The 16936-nt window shown below is 51.8% G+C and overlaps 4 protein-coding genes across 4 annotated transcripts; 3 read left to right on the top strand and 1 right to left on the bottom strand.

Moving 5' to 3' along the window:
- Window positions 1-145: 145 nt before the first annotated feature.
- Window positions 146-3349, top strand: rat1 (5'-3' exoribonculease Dhp1; the record flags this gene model as incomplete). Its single annotated transcript, XM_056881412.1, has 4 exons — window positions 146-452; window positions 519-799; window positions 859-2753; window positions 2806-3349. 4 exons carry the CDS (start codon window positions 146-148, stop codon window positions 3347-3349), a joined length of 3027 nt encoding a protein of 1008 aa, XP_056746650.1.
- Window positions 3350-4054: 705 nt separating this feature from the next.
- N7443_001355 (pentafunctional protein ARO1) lies at window positions 4055-8858 on the top strand (the record flags this gene model as incomplete). The annotated part of the gene is made up of 3 exons (XM_056881411.1): window positions 4055-8203; window positions 8233-8772; window positions 8829-8858. The coding sequence occupies 3 exons, from the start codon at window positions 4055-4057 to the stop codon at window positions 8856-8858; spliced, it is 4719 nt and encodes a 1572-aa protein (XP_056746649.1).
- A 321-nt stretch (window positions 8859-9179) lies between these two features.
- On the bottom strand, window positions 9180-10891 carry N7443_001354 (cytochrome P450; the record flags this gene model as incomplete). The annotated part of the gene is made up of 4 exons (XM_056881410.1): window positions 9180-9311; window positions 9366-10361; window positions 10416-10603; window positions 10660-10891. 4 exons carry the CDS (start codon window positions 10889-10891, stop codon window positions 9180-9182), a joined length of 1548 nt encoding a protein of 515 aa, XP_056746648.1.
- A 2784-nt stretch (window positions 10892-13675) lies between these two features.
- On the top strand, window positions 13676-15063 carry N7443_001353 (putative integral membrane protein Pth11-like; the record flags this gene model as incomplete). The annotated part of the gene is made up of 6 exons (XM_056881409.1): window positions 13676-13811; window positions 13867-13886; window positions 13935-13971; window positions 14022-14089; window positions 14139-14509; window positions 14568-15063. The coding sequence occupies 6 exons, from the start codon at window positions 13676-13678 to the stop codon at window positions 15061-15063; spliced, it is 1128 nt and encodes a 375-aa protein (XP_056746647.1).
- Between the last annotated feature and the right edge of the window lie 1873 nt (window positions 15064-16936).

Below are 16936 nucleotides of genomic sequence, written 5' to 3'. Positions count from 1 at the left end.
CGAAGGCGCGACAAGACGGTCATACGTTACCCGCCCTCCGTGAGAGAGCAACTGCGCAAGGCGTCTTCCCCGATCTGCAGACGACGCATTCGAACGTCGCGCCGAACCCAACGAGATCTGAAGAACTAGCTGTCGCATCGCCAAAATGGGTGTCCCCGCCCTTTTCCGATGGCTTTCCAACAAGTACCCCAAGATCATCTCCCCGGTGATCGAGGAGCTTCCCCAGGAAGTGAACGGAGAGGAAATTCCCGTTGACGGGACACGGCCGAACCCCAATGGTGAGGAAATGGACAACCTATATCTCGACATGAACGGCATTGTTCACCCGTGTACCCACCCCGAGGGCAAGCCACCGCCCCAGAACGAGCAGGAGATGATGCTGGAGATCTTCAAATACACTGACCGAGTGGTCAACATGGTCCGCCCACGGAAGCTTCTGATGATTGCTATTGGTACGCCCATCACCTGTCACCCATTTGAATACCTCGTTCAGCAACTAACTTAGAATACTATTATAGATGGTGTCGCACCGAGAGCCAAGATGAACCAACAGCGCGCACGTCGGTTCCGTTCTGCTCAGGAAGCCAGAGAGAACGATGAGAAGAAGGAGGAACTGCAGAAGCTGCTCGCCAGACAACAAACCAAGAAGGGTGGTGACGAAGTTATGCGGGAGGAGGTTGTTCAGAAGACTTGGGATAGCAATGTCATCACACCTGGAACCCCATTCATGGATATTCTCGCTGCTTCGCTGCGGTACTGGATTGCCTATAAGCTCAATACTGATCCCGCCTGGGAAAAGGTGAGACTCCCGTTCGATCTGAATCACTTTGTGGAATACGTTAAGTTAACATTATTCAGATGAAAATTATCATTTCGGATGCTACTGTTCCCGGAGAGGGTGAGCACAAGATTATGGAATTTGTGCGGTCCCAGCGTGCATCCCCCGAACACGACCCTAACACTCGCCATGTAATCTACGGTCTTGATGCCGATCTCATCATGCTGGGTCTCGCAACCCACGAGCCTCACTTCCGAGTTCTGCGTGAGGATGTCTTCTTCCAGGAATCGAAGCCTCGCACATGTAGGCTGTGTGGCCAGGTCGGTCACAAAGCTGAGGAGTGTACGGGTAAGGCCAAGGAGAAGAGCGGAGAGTTTGATGAAAAGCAACACGCAGCCCCTCTTAAGCCATTCATTTGGCTACATGTCTCCGTTCTTCGAGAGTACTTGGCTGCTGAATTGCATGTTCCTCAGCAGCCCTTCCCATTCGACCTCGAGCGGGCGCTTGATGATTGGGTCTTCATGTGTTTCTTTGTTGGAAACGATTTCTTGCCTCACTTGCCGTCATTAGACATTCGCGAGAACGGTATTGACACGCTCATTGCAATCTGGCGTGACAACATCCCGGCCATGGGTGGTTATTTAACTGAAGATGGACATGTCGCATTCAAACGAGCTCAGCTTATTCTGCAAGGTCTTGCCAAGCAAGAGGACGCGATTTTCAGACGCCGTAGACAGGGCGAGGAAAGGAGAGCAGCAAACGAAAAGAGACGCAAGGAGCAAGATAAGGCTCGTAACGAGGAGCGATCTAGCAAGCGGAGAAGAAGCTCCCCACAATACGACAACAGCCAGCCTCGTGGTGGCGGTCCTGCCGGCAGCGACAATGCCCCGCCGCCTGGCCTGGAGCTGATCACCCCGGGTCGTGGACACCTCTCCAAGCAGACTAGGGAGTTGACTCACAGCATGGTGACTAACCGTGGAGCTGTATACCGCGCCAACATGGAGAACAAGAGTGCTGCTGCTGTGCTGAAGAGCAAGCTCATGATGGGCAATCAGGATGAGCCTGCCGCTGAAGAGAACGGAGAGGCGCCCAATGACGCTGAGCCGACTTCCCCGTCGGTTCTCGGCAAGAGAAAGGCCGACGAGACACCCGAGGATCAGGAAGCAGGCACTCCGGGCAGAGACTCGCCGCCTCCGCCGCCGCCTAAGCCCAAGGAGGACGAAATGCCGGAAGACACAGTTCGTCTTTGGGAGCCTGGTTATGCGGATCGGTATTACGAGCAAAAGTTCAAGGTCGATCCCCAGGATCATGAGTTCCGCCACAAGGTTGGACGTGCTTATGCTGAAGGTCTCGCTTGGGTTTTGCTCTACTACTTCCAGGGATGTCCTTCGTGGGACTGGTACTACCCGTATCACTACGCTCCCTTCGCGGCCGACTTTGTGGACATTGGAGACATGGAGTTGACCTTTGAGAAGGGCACACCTTTCAGGCCATTCGAGCAGTTGATGGGTGTCCTGCCAGCATCATCCAATCACGCTCTGCCCGAGATCTTCCATCCTCTCATGAGTGACCCGGACAGTGAGATCATCGACTTCTACCCTGAGGACTTTGATCTTGATTTGAACGGCAAGAAGTTTCCCTGGCAAGGTGTGATTTTGCTTCCTTTCATTGATGAGAAGCGTCTGCTGGCTGCCATGGAGAAGAAGTATCCTCTTCTTACCGAAGATGAGCGGAGTCGCAATACTTATGGTCGTGAGGTTCTATTGCTATCGGATCAACACCCATTGTATCAAGATCTTGCCGCCAACTTCTATTCCAAAAAGCCTGGCCCCGCGGAATACAAGATCAACATGCGTGTGAGTGAGGGGTTGGGTGGTATTGCCGAGCGCAGTGAGACATACATCCCCCACGGTGCCCTCGTGTCACCCCTGGAGGATTACGGCATGCCGAGTCTGGATGATGACCATTCTCTCACGTAAGTCCAGATCCGATTTTTATCTGCCATACTAAAACTAACAAATTCTCAGTGTCAACTACAAGATTCCCAAGTCTTCTCACATCCACAAGTCCATGCTTCTCCGCGGAGTGAAATTTGCGACACCGATGCTGAACTCGGCTGATATCCGCGCGACTAAGGGTCGTGCCCAGAATTCCGGTCGATCCTTCGGCGGTGCGCCATTGCATAATGGCCGAGGACGAGGTGGAGGCGGCCGTGTGGACTACGGAGGAGGTTCGGACCGTCCGAATCCCTTCGCCGCGCATCTCGATCCGCGCTACGCGAATGGACCCGCGCCTCCTGGCTGGGCTCCTCCCGGTCAAGGCGGTGGTGACTATTCCCGAGGACCCCCTGGGCCTCCTCGCGGTGGTGGAAACTACGGCTACAACCAGGGCCACCAGGGCCACCAAGGCGGCTATGGTCAACAAGATCAATACAGCCAGGGTTATCGCGGAAACAACGGTGGTTACAATGACAACCGGGGCCGTGGAGGCTATCGTGGAGGCGGCGGGTACCGTGGCGGAAACAACCAGCACCGTGGTGGCCGAGGTGGTGGTGGTTATAACCGCTACTAGGTGGAAGCAAATCACATCCCTTCTACCGATGTATTCAACACTATCTGAGGCAAACTGAATGGGGGCGTTTGGCAAATGGCGTTTAAGTCTTTTCAGGTGTAAAAATTCGGAATATGAATTGCTTTTTCTGTTTGAATGTAATCCTAAAATAGTAGAGTATAGTTCCCGAGGTCGCTTTGCGAGTTTGTACGGTGGTTCAAGTATGCAGTTGAACTATAGCAGCCTCGTAGTGCTTCCAAACTGACACGCCCTTCTGGGCGACACCGAAGCCATGCGAGGGACAATCAATTATTGCAATTATTTGACATGGACCTCTTACACAGGATACGCCAAAATAAAAATAAATATTTGCGGGTGCTAGTGGCTCCTCCGACCTCGCGGCATTTGACTCACCGCTAACCGCATTTTGACTCAGTGCGGTCCAAAGAATTACTGAGTCACTCTCTTCCTGGAGTACAAGCATCTTCCTGGTCACAGGGTGGTCTGAATTTCTTACTCGGGGTACAGAATTCCAGGTAAGCCTCGTCTATCGTCCCATCGTGAAACTCAGTTCGATTCCACCATCTGTGCGCACCTTGCATCGCTAGCTCCGACAGCGGGGGAATATTGCAGTGATCAATTGCCATACTAACAATTCCTAGAATGAATTGAATAGAGAACTCGAATCCGCAGAACTTGACACAGCCTCATACTTGCCCCGTCATCATGACCGAGCCCACCAAGATCAGCATTTTGGGTCGGGAGAGCATCGTCGCTGATTTTGGCCTGTGGCGTAACTACGTCGCAAAGGACTTGATCAGCGGCCTGCCCTCGACCACCTACGTCCTTATCACTGACACCAACCTCGATTCCATCTATACACCTGGATTCCAAAGGACCTTCGAAGCCGCCGCCGCCTCCGTCTCCCCTGCCCCGCGCCTTCTCATCTACAATGCTGCGCCTGGCGAGAGCTCAAAGTCGCGCTCGACAAAAGCCGACATTGAGGATTGGATGCTGAGCCAGAACCCACCATGTGGCCGTGATACCGTCGTCGTCGCATTGGGTGGTGGTGTCATTGGCGACCTGACTGGTTTCATTGCGGCGACCTACATGCGTGGTGTTCGCTATGTGCAGGTCCCCACTACTCTCCTCGCCATGGTGGATTCCTCAATTGGAGGAAAGACTGCTATTGACACACCGCTGGGCAAGAACTTGATTGGCGCCATCTGGCAGCCTTCAAGGATCTATATCGATCTCGAGTTCCTGGAGACACTCCCCACGCGGGAGTTCATCAACGGCATGGCCGAGGTTATTAAGACTGCCGCCATCTCAAGTGAAGAGGAGTTCACTGCATTGGAAGACAACGCGGATGCTATTCTCGCCGCTGTACGCAGCGAGAAGAAGCAGGGCCGCTTCGACGGTATTCGGGACATCCTGAAGGCAAGAATTCTGGCCTCGGCCCGCCACAAGGCCTTCGTCGTCTCCGCTGATGAGCGTGAGGGTGGTCTCCGCAATCTGCTCAACTGGGGCCACTCCATTGGCCATGCCATTGAGGCCATTCTGACCCCGCAGATCCTCCACGGAGAGTGCGTTGCCATAGGTATGGTCAAGGAGGCTGAGCTGGCCCGTCACCTCGGGATTCTCAAGGGTGTTGCCGTGGCTCGTATCGTCAAGTGTATTTCCGCCTACGGCTTGCCCACATCGATGAAGGATTCACGAGTGCGCAAGCTGACCGCCGGCAAGCACTGCTCCGTTGACCAATTGCTGTTCAACATGGCTCTCGACAAGAAGAACGATGGCCCTAAGAAGAAGGTTGTCTTGCTGTCTGCCATTGGACGTACCTACGAGCCCAAGGCTAGTGTTGTCTCCAATGATGACATTAGTGTCGTCTTGGCTCCCAGCACCGAGGTCCACCCTGGAGTGCCCAAGACCCTCAATGTTACCTGCGCACCCCCGGGTTCCAAGAGCATCTCCAACCGAGCTCTAGTCCTTGCTGCACTTGGTTCGGGAACATGCCGTATCAAGAACTTGCTTCACTCTGATGATACAGAGGTCATGCTAAACGCCCTGGAGAAACTGGGAGCCGCCACTTTCTCCTGGGAGGAAGAGGGTGAGGTTCTCGTTGTCAATGGCAAGGGCGGCAAGATCACTGCTAGCCCTTCTGAGCTGTATCTTGGTAATGCTGGTACTGCCTCACGATTCCTGACTACCGTGGCTACTCTTGCTACCCCCAGCACCGTCAATGAGAGCATTCTCACCGGTAACAACCGGATGAAGCAAAGACCCATTGGCGATCTTGTCGATGCCCTGACCGTAAACGGTGCCGATGTCGAGTACATGGAGCGTAAGGGCAGCCTGCCCCTCAAGATTGGCGCTTCTGGCGGTTTCGCCGGTGGCAAGATTAATCTAGCCGCGAAGGTGTCCTCTCAGTACGTGTCTTCGCTGTTAATGTGTGCGCCCTATGCCAAGGAGCCCGTGACCCTGAAGCTGGTCGGCGGCAAGCCCATCTCCCAGCCCTACATCGATATGACCACCGCTATGATGAGATCCTTTGGTATCGATGTGCAAAAGTCGACAACCGAGGAGCACACTTATCACATCCCTCAGGCTCACTATGTGAACCCTGCCGAATATGTTGTTGAGAGCGATGCCAGCTCTGCCACTTACCCTCTGGCCATTGCCGCCATCACAGGCACCAAGTGCACTGTCCCCAACATTGGTTCCAAGTCACTTCAGGGCGATGCTCGCTTCGCTGTTGAGGTTCTACGACCTATGGGCTGCACTGTCGAGCAGGGTGATTACTCTACCACGGTCATTGGTCCCGCCAGTGGCATTCTCCGGCCACTTCCTAATGTGGACATGGAGCCTATGACTGATGCTTTCCTCACTGCATCCGTCCTCGCGGCTGTTGCCCGGGGTGAAGGCTCTAACCACACTACTCGTATCTACGGCATTGCTAACCAGCGTGTTAAGGAATGCAACCGTATCAAGGCCATGAAGGACGAGCTGGCCAAGTACGGTGTGGTTTGCCGCGAACATGACGACGGTCTTGAGATTGACGGCATTGAGCGCTCTACTCTTCGCCAACCCTCCGGTGGTGTCTACTGCTATGATGACCACCGTGTTGCCTTCAGTTTCAGTGTTTTGTCCCTTGTAGCTCCCAAGTCTACACTCATCCTTGAGAAAGAGTGTGTCGGTAAGACGTGGCCCGGTTGGTGGGACACCCTCAAACAGCTCTTCGGCGCCAAGCTTGAGGGTAAGGAGCTGAAGGAGGATGAGCTCGCTACTAGCAGTGCCGAGGAGAAGGCCAGTGCTTCGGTCTTCATCATCGGCATGCGCGGTGCTGGCAAAACCACCACGGGCAAATGGGTTGCTAAGAGCCTCAACCGCCCCTTTGTTGACCTCGATACGGAGTTGGAAACGACCGAAGGCATGAGCATCCCTGATATGATCAAAAAGCAAGGCTGGCAGGGCTTCCGCGACGCTGAATTGGTTACTCTGAAGCGCGCCATGAAGGACCGACCCAACGGCTACGTCTTCGCTTGCGGTGGTGGTGTTGTCGAGATGCCCGAGGCTCGCAAGCTACTTATTGACTACCACAAGAACAAGGGCAATGTCCTTCTCATAATGCGTGATATCAAACAGGTGATGGACTTCCTGCAGATTGATCAGACTCGCCCAGCCTACGTGGAGGATATGATGGGCGTGTGGCTTCGCCGCAAACCTTGGTTCCAGGAGTGCAGCAACGTCCAGTACTATAGCCAGCACTCAAACAACACAGAGCTTGCCCTAGCCTCAGAGGACTTTGACCGCTTCCTGCAAGCTATAACCGGTCGTCGGAATAGTTTGAATGAGATCAAGAAAAAGAAGCACAGCTTCTTCGTCTCGTTGACGCTGCCCAATCTGCGTGATTGTGGTGAGATCCTGAGCGAGGCCTGTATTGGATCGGACGCCGTGGAGCTGCGGGTTGATCTGCTGAAGGACCCGAATTCCGATAGCGACATTCCTACCGTTGACTTTGTCGCTGAGCAGATGTCGTTCCTCCGCCGTCGTGTCACACTGCCTCTGATCTTCACCATCCGTACCAAGAGCCAAGGTGGCCGCTTCCCTGATGATGCTTACGAGGATGCTGCTGCACTCTACCGCCTGGCGTTCCGTTCAGGGTGCGAATTCGTAGATCTCGAAATCGCTTTCCCCGACGAGATGCTCCGCTCCGTGTCCGAGATGAAAGGTCACTCTAAGATCATCGCCTCTCACCACGACCCGGAAGGAAAGCTCTCGTGGAGCAATATGTCCTGGATCCCATCTTACAACCGTGCTCTGGAGTTCGGTGATATTATCAAGCTCGTGGGTGTCGCCAAGAGCCTGGATGACAACACTGCCCTGAGGAAGTTTAAAAACTGGGCCGCAGAGGCGCATGAGACACCGTTGATCGCGATTAACATGGGTGACAAGGGCCAGCTTAGCCGTATTCTGAACGGCTTCATGACCCCCGTGTCTCACCCAGCCCTTCCTTTCAAGGCCGCTCCTGGTCAGCTGTCCGCAACTGAGATCCGCCGAGGTCTCTCGCTGATGGGCGAGATCAATACCAAGAAGTTTGCCATCTTTGGTTCTCCTGTGTCTGCCTCGCGATCGCCCCCTCTCCACAACACCCTCTTTGCTGAGATGGGTCTCCCCCACCAGTACACTCATCTGGAGACCACCAACGTTGAGGATGTCAAGGACTTCATCCACGCTTCTGACTTTGGCGGTGCTTCTGTGACCATCCCACTCAAGCTGGACATCATGCCCTTGCTGGACGAGGTTGCTCAAGAGGCCGAGATCATTGGTGCCGTGAATACCATTGTTCCCGTTGACAACGGCGACAAGCCCCCCGTCTGGTCGGCTACAATACTGACTGGCAGGGCATGGTTAACTCCCTTCGCAACGAAGGCGTCTATGGCTCCAACGGCACCGAGAGCGCTGTTGTCGTTGGCGGTGGTGGCACCGCCCGCGCAGCTATTTTCACCTTGCACCATATGGGCTTCTCCCCGATCTACGTGGTTGGCCGCTCAGCCAGCAAGCTGGAGGGCATGGTTGCCACCTTCCCGACCAACTACAACATCCGCATCGTGGACAATCATACCCAGTTGGACACTGTGCCCAAGGTCGCCATCGGCACTATTCCCGCCGATCGCCCCATCGACCCTGGCATGCGTGAGACCCTCTGCCACATGTTCCAGCGCGCACAGGAGGCCGATGGCAAACTCATTGGCAAGTCAGTCGATGACCAGTCACCCCGCATTCTCCTTGAGATGGCCTACAAGCCTTCTGTCACCGCGCTGATGCAGTTGGCTTCTGATGCCGGCTGGAAGACTATTCCGGGACTCGAGGTTCTTGTTGGTCAGGGTGTTCAACAGTTCATTCACTGGACTGGCATCACCCCCCAGTACCACGTCGCACGAGTAAGTACTGTTCTTACCCTATCATCTTGATGCACAACACTAACCAATCAAAATAGAATGCTGTGATGGGCAACGATTCCGCATGATCACCATGCACTCTGAAGACGATACTGAATGCTTTGAACAAGCTTTGAAAAGGACAAAAGTACCAGTCCCGGATTCTCGCCTACTGGCGTGAACTTTTTTCGTTTATAAATAGCATTCTCTTTTCCGTTCCACTGGTCCCTAAAGTCTGTAGATGCTTGAAGTATACAAGTCGTCACAACTCAATCTCTGGGTACTTATACCACCGTAGTGCCATATGCACCAAACGCATAGTAAATTCAATAGTGGTATTTTCTCAAAATTTCTCAAACTAAGGTTTAAAGAGAAGAACTTCTGTAGAGCACGAACAACGTGCCATCCATTTACTGCGCCTTGGCCTCTGGTCTTTTAGAAATAGTTAGCCACACATCACGCCAGTATCCAACACCACCCTTGACCACGAACTGAGGCTTAGGCCTGTCCTTGACAGCCTCCGGCTTATAGCACCTGAAGAACTAAATCAAAGTTAGCATACATCTCGTAAACCAAGAGAAAGTTGTAAATTTTACCTGCAAAGGACCCTTGAATAATTCCATCATCGCAATATCCCTGCCAAGACACACACGCGACCCATAACCAAACGCCATATTATACTTATTGTACAACTTAGCCTTCTCGGCATCCAACCAACGCTCTGGCTTGAACTTCTCTGCATCTTCGCCGTACAGTGCCGGGTCGCGGTGCACCAAGTACGGGTTGGCTGAAATCTCCGTGCCAGCCGGGGCAAACTTGCCGAAGAGCTCGATGCCAGGCTCGGAGACGTAGCGGGGGAAGATGTTCGGTGCAGATGGGCAAAGACGCATGGTCTCCTTGACACATCCGACGAAGAAGGGCAGGTGCTCGAGGACTTCATTGTACTGGGGCATTTCGGAGATGAGGCCTTTGCGAGAGGCGGAGTCGATTTCCTCCATCATACGATCGTAAGCTTCTGGGTGTGTCAGGAGGAAGTGTATCATGGCCTGGAAGGCTGTTCCGGTAGTATCTGCGCCAGCAAGAAGGACGAGAAGAACCTCAGCGCGGATGTATTCCAGATCCAAGGGCTTGTCTTCATCCGTGCGAGCCTCGAGAAATGTTTGGAGGAGGTCAGTCTGCTCGATCTTTTTGCCGTTGTGGAGATCTTCGAGCCGTTCTTTGATCAGACGATCACGGAAGCGCATGAGGACACCAATTCCTGAGTTGTCTTGGGGTGTTGCAACGAGGTATTTCTTCATAAAGGTTGTTTTCATCCATGAGGTGAAAGGATGCAGGCGGGCTAGGAGGCCAAATGCTGGGAGGCCATCGTGGAAGCCTTTGATCAGGCCACCGATGTCTTCTCCCTTTTCGATGAAGCCGAATGGGCGGCCGAAACCGATCTCACTGATGATGTCGTATGCCATGTACACAGCCCACCAGGCAAAGTCGAAGGGCTCGCCGGTGTTGACGAAGCTTTGATCGAGCTTGTTGCTCCATTCGCAGATGCGCGCATCAATTAGCGGCTCTATCTTCTTAATGTTGGTGAAGCTGTACTGTATGTCAAGTTAGCTTATGTAGTTCGCATTAACTGTGCGGTCACCACTTACGGGACCAGCAAAGTGTTTCCGGAACTCAGCGTGTTGCTTGTGGGATCTCATATTGAACAAGGACTCGTTTTCGCCGAAGCTACCGGTGATGTAGTGGCCGGTCTTGTCGGCATTGCGGTGGTAGACTTCAGGGAGCTTGGAATGGTCGCTGACCAGCAGCAATGTTGGGGTAATGCGGACAACGGGGCCTAGGTGTACAAGTTAGGGATGCTGTTAAAAGAAGGTCAACCGGCAATTGAATTACCAAATTTCTTGGTCAACTCATAAGCCGTCAAGTACTCTGTCTCCTGTAGGTTCTGCTTCGCAATCCAAAGACGGGTCACGGAAGCCCAAAAAGGACCGGGAAATTCCTTAAGCGGATGGAAGAACCGGTAATGAACGATCTGAGAGACAGCCTTGAAGATGATATAGGCGATGAGCCCGAGGAAGATATTAGTGACTGTCACGAGTGACAGCACATTCTCGGCGAAGCCCATGATGGCTCTAAGGTGGAATGGAGAATGGAGGCATCGAAGGAGGGACACAAGTCTCAAAATATCCCACGCGATCAATGAATACTGTAGTAAGGAGTAAAAGACCATTGGCCAGAGTACATCCACATCAAAGATCCCACTCTTTCACGACTCCATACCGTCGTCCACTCTGATTTCCTTGATTTGCGCCTGGACCCGTCCGGGTTCAACGGCGCAGTTGATCGCCAGTGCTATACTACGCCTTAGTGAACCCCCTATTTCTGTTAAGTCCTTAGTAGTACTTATTAATTCTCTCATCTATTTTTGCTACATCATGGGGCTTAAACAGGATGGAGTAGCCAGTCCGCGTGTACGGCTTGCGACTCGAAGATGGAGCAGCGCGCACGTCCTACACGAGTAATATAAGACATCGGAGCCCTCGAATCGAGAAGGCAGGGATCGTCTCTACAGTTGGAGAATCTCATGCTTTCAAGAAGTCCAGGCATGATGGATCAGTGTGGATCGTCGACTCCATTTTCCTTGATTGAGCAACTACACGACAGGGAGCCTTCTCCGTATTCCAACATGGACTAAGTATCACGCTAGGGCGCTTGTGGAGACTGACCTGACGGGGCTTGACAGAACCGTGGCTCCACGCGATGGAAACTGTAGGCTTGAACGACGTGAAATCCACCTTTGACTCACGATATGAGCTACCCACGAACGTGTTGTTAATGAATCGAGTTTAATCGGTCCCTGGCGAGATGGCATGTTCATTTGGGCAAGCTGGGAACACGTTCCTGTACTCCGTACTTTGGAACACTAGTCAAAATCGTCGGGGGATTTTGACCTCTTATGGATAGCTACCTGTGTCAAGCGGTGTTCTCCATCAATATCCCTATTGCTTTGCTGATCAAATTGACCGGGGAGTCACGGGCTAAGCAAATCAGTCGACATTTCCTTAATAACTCGTTCTTATGTGCAATCGATATAGTCTCTAGTCGACCGTGGTGCTCGGTTCATAGCCTGTCTCGGCGGAAGCGAGCCCGGGTTGCAGTATAGCAATTCTCATGATTCGCACTCCGCCGTTGTTCCTTCTTTTTCAAGCGTAGATCGTGTCGATCGATAGCCGGACTCCTCCGCCTAACTGGCCTATCTGGTGTCTTTGATGGGTACCCATGAAGTACTCCATACCTCCAGCAGGTTCTTAGGTCGTGATTAGCTCGGCGAATTACCGAACGATAAAGGTCGAGGGGGTGTCGATTCCGTGTAGGAGTTTCTTATGTGTTTTACCATAGTTAACACGGACATATTCTGTATCGTCTAGGTTCGGTTCCCCTAAATACGTTCAGAACCTCGTTCTCACTCCCATTACAGCCTGCAAGCATTAACGAAGACGAGATCAACAAGACTTCGCACGCCAATTTCGCTTAGAAGTGACGCCGCTGAATGGAAACAAAAGAACGACCCACCGCGGCCACACTGGACGGCTCGGAAGGGGTAGACGGGTCATCGTGCAGATCGGATGCCTTAGCTGCATAATTAGCACGCTGTTGGCGCGGGAAAACTCTTTCTCGGAACATCGCGAGGGATCTGGGCTTTCGGGGGTGAAACGCCAGAGCGACGATCTCATCGCCCCCTCTCCACCTAACCCGCACTAACCTGACGAGCTCTTGGTCGAGCCTGGTTAGCCCTGTTCGAAAATGAACTTAAAGGGCCACAATTGTTTTGACACAGACTTTAAACTCGTCGCGGCGTCCTGTCATTTGAAGTCTAGTACTGCGTGGTTGCTGTTTCCTACTTCGTACTTCTTCTAATTAAAATCACCGTCTCTCCCAGGTTTCCATCGAGATGAAAACAAGTAGGTAGATCGGTATCTAAAGACGTTCTTTTTTAGTCGGAAAATCCGAGACCGACGTGTGCACTGTGCTATTTTCTGTTTTCCCCTCGATAGGATCGCCCCGTAATCGCGATGGGCATCGCATACCAGCGACACATCGGTGACTAGTAACAAAGTAGCATAGTTCACCCCCTGAGTTTGTGGTCACCTATTTCCAAATAGGGAGTACCCCATAGATTCATGAAGCACACTTGGACCCTTAGACGAATCCGGATTATACGTGATCAACGCAAATACGAGACGTCGAAACAACCCTGCGCGACCCACGACCTTTACGAGTCTGTGAACCAATCCAAGCCTTTCTGTGGAGGTCTTCAAACAAGGACTGCTGAACGGCTGCCGGGCAAGATTATGGGTCCGTCGTCGCAGGCGTCAGAGCTCCCGACACGGAGCTCCTGGACCACATCTCCGCGTCTGGAAAGCAAATCAGGTTTGATACCTCACTGGATCCACCAGCACCGTCCTCCTCAAAATTGAGAGCGGCTCGACGTTAGCATGCTTGATCTGTTTTGCCGTGCGCAGCAAGACCTGGCCATTTGCCTTCTTCGGGCAGGCAGTTGCAAATCTTCCCTATCCCCACTGCCGTGCAGCGGTTTTCCTATTGGGGTGCTGTGGATCTGGAAGCTGCTAGGAACAGGTACCAACAACTCACTAGCCAGCACGGACTCTGTCCTAGGTCCCAGGGGTCTGTCTGTACGCTCGTGATAAGTGCGAACGGTGGTACTTGCGTTCGTACTTTTTCTTTTTCTCCCATTGCCTTCGCTTACTTTTATTTTTTGATGCCTGCTGTCTTTCTTTTGTCCTGGTGACACCTTTTCTAAAGACAAGAGGGCCTATTCCATGCTACCAACCCGGGAGGCTGATTGGTTTAATTGATTTGCCTTTACCATTCACTCGTTTCATTCATCATGGCAGGCGACCATGGTTCTCAAGGCCCTGTCGTGGTAGGTCTTTGCATTGCATTTGCTATCCTGACGTTTATTGTTTTGTCTTTGCGACTCTTTGCACGTATTTACGTGCTGGGAAAGATGGGTCTCGACGACTGTAAGTCACCACTCTCCCTCACGCTCTGGGTGTATACTAATTGCAATATCCATAGACCTCATCATTGCAGCTAGTGTAAGACGGGACTTTCTCGGTTCAGATAGCTTCAACTAACAAACGCAGCTTTTATCATGGGCATTCATTGCTGCCACGATTGCCGGTGAGTATGCTGCTTCTCTCTTCGTGGACATAGATCTGACTATTTAAAAGCGGTTCAAAACGGGCTAGGAAAACACTACAAGTATACCGATAAGTCGAAATTGATCGACTATTCATTTGTACGGCCCCCTTCTCTACATCTCACTTTCCACCACTAACCTTCCATAGGCCGTCTGGCTGAGCTCAATGTTCTACCTCGCTGCTCTGGGCTTCGTCAAAACTTCTGTATTATGGTTCTACACCCGGCTAGGAGACCGCACTCTCACCCGCATCGCCTACATGATGATTGGTGTCATCATTTGTCAAGCCACCTCCTTCGTTCTCGTCGCAGCTTTCCAGTGCCAACCTATCAGCAAGGCCTGGACTGGTACTGGTCCCGGAAAATGCGTCAATATCAACATTTTCTACCTCGCCAACGCGGCCCTTAACATCTTCACGGATCTCCTGACCTACACCCTCCCCATCCGAGTCATCTTCAAGCTGCAGATGCCTCGCAAGCAGAAGATTGTCCTTGGCTTCATCCTATGCCTGGGTCTCTTGTACGTTCCTCATTCCGAAGACTTCTACTCGTTTCAATTCTTAATAAACAACCTATAGTGCCTGCATCTCCTCCATCATCCGAATCACCTACATCCCTGCGATGCTCACCTCGATCGACTACACCTACGCCATCAGCGGTGCAATGTATTGGTCCGTAATCGAGACCAACGTCGGTATCCTCGCCGCCTCTATCCCCTCCTTCAAAGCCATCGCCTCCCGCTTCGTGCCCCGCTTCATTGGCGAGTACAGCAGCGGGAGGAAATCCTACGGCCCCTGGTCTAGCACTGCGGCTGCCCGTCGATACGGATCGGGCTTCGCCAAGGTCACCGACCCCACCAACATCACGATGAACACGATGAATGGGGACAAGGATGCTACTATGGGTACGCAGATTGTTACGACGACGGCGGATAACTCCAGTGAGGAGCGTATCATCATCCCTGATGGTAAAATTTTCACGCAGACGGAGATTGAGACGACGGTTGAATCGACTGGGCCTTTGGATTCGACCGGCGAGCGGGCTCGTCAATCGAAGCGAAGCTTTTTACGTTAGGATGATTTTTTTTTCTTTCTTTAGGGTTGCTGTCAGTCTGAGATACCGTTCCTTTCGGTCTTTCTTTTCTATCGTGCTGGGATACCCGGTTAAAAACGCACTCGTTGTATCAACACTACTTTCTACGATACAAACCACCTGATTTAATGATTTTTTTTTTCAAGCTTCTTGGTAGATTAATACGTGACTTCGAGTAAGTGTTTTTTCAAACAATATTCTAGTCTCTCTTGGAACTCTACTCATTCTTTGTGTAGGGCCGATCCAGAAACGTTATGCAGGGGTGTTACTCTCTTGCTCTTTTTTCAATCTCTGCTATAGTCCTCTAGGGGTCCTTCTAGTAATAATGTGGCCTTTTTTCTACTTTTCAAGCCTCTTCAAATACATACAGACGGGCAATTCATGGTCTCCTATTTTCATTTGCCTCCTCCGTCCAATTGTGGAGATCTCGTCGACCATCGCTCTACAGAACCAACAAAGCAAAAAGGAACATCGTACCGATCTTTGAGGGGACAAAAAAGAAATATCTCAGGTTGTTCTGTAGGAATAGCCGAACGCGGGGGTCGAACCCGCAACCTTGAGATTAAGAGTCTCACGCTCTACCGATTGAGCTAGCCCGGCAGGGCTTGGTGTGGAGCTAGGCTTGAGCTAACCGATAAAAAAAGAATGCTTCCCACCCCATTTTAGAGGGCAAAAAAAGGAATATCTCAGGTTGTTCTGTAGGAATAGCCGAACGCGGGGGGTCGAACCCGCAACCTTGAGATTAAGAGTCTCACGCTCTACCGATTGAGCTAGCCCGGCAGGGCTTGGTGGTGGGGCTAGGCTTTTTGAGAACCTTGACAGCATTTCTCAAAAGCTGCTTAGCTCTTTAGTGATTGTGACCTGCCTCTTGTGTTACCCCATGCCTTTTCCATCGATTATGCTGATACATTAGAGCTGAGATTTACCGGCAATGAATTTCACAGAACCGACATGTCTGACGAGGATATATTGGTGTTGGTATCTTAGGAGGCAAGGTATTAAGGAATATATATTCAGACAGACACTGGGGTTACAGATAACGGGTCTGCTTCCCATGTTCCGAACCTATTCTTTTGCTCACAAGACGATATACAACGTTCTACTTAAGATCTCTACTACAAGTCCCCAGTGGATTTTTCTCAATTCCTCTCAATTCCAACATAGATGTCATTCAAATATATTTTGAAAAAGTCTCAGCGGTAGTAATCAATCAACTATGTATATTGATTTCTGTATCTACGTAGTGCACAAAGTACACGCTTAGATTCTAATCGACTAAAACAAGGAGCAAAATATTGCAACTTCGCTCTCGCAAAGGGTTTTCAGGCTCTTAGGTCTCCAAGTGAGGCTCTTGTGGCTTGGATCGACCGCCCGCCCGGGTGGAGCCGTGGGAATCTCTGTTGAAACCCATATCTCGGAAACAAAACGAAGCATGTTTTAGACCCGAGCTCGGACTCGCCGACAAGCTTACTAAAGATCCCCACGCCAAGCACAAGCACAAGTCCGCGTGGGCCAGAGTTGCTCACAGGCTGCACGTTGAGTTCAGCTGAAGCTGTTACCACGTTGCAGGCCGCATAAGGTTGACGTGGATTGGCCACCGAATCGAGCCGCGCCACACAGATCTACCCGAGTCTAATCCTATCAGATACGAGCGATCTGGCTCTACCCAGGTCACCGGGATATCTGAGCGTGGTTGGACTGAGCTAGTTTCGAATTAGCTCCAATCGAGTCTCAGATGGCCAGAGACACGCAAGCCGACCGGGGAATCCGCCGAACGGTAATCCTCGAGTTTCCGAGAATAGCATAGACCTCTGAAGCGAGGTCGAGTATACGAGACTGTTTTAACAGTTACCAT

The sequence above is a fragment of the Penicillium atrosanguineum genome (genome assembly GCF_028827265.1).
Source record: "Penicillium atrosanguineum strain IBT 20685 chromosome Unknown utg000001l_segment0_segment0, whole genome shotgun sequence".
Classification (NCBI taxonomy): domain Eukaryota; kingdom Fungi; phylum Ascomycota; class Eurotiomycetes; order Eurotiales; family Aspergillaceae; genus Penicillium; species Penicillium atrosanguineum.
The sequence above is the reverse complement of the archived record's forward strand: the minus strand, read 5'-3'. Positions and strand labels throughout refer to the sequence as shown.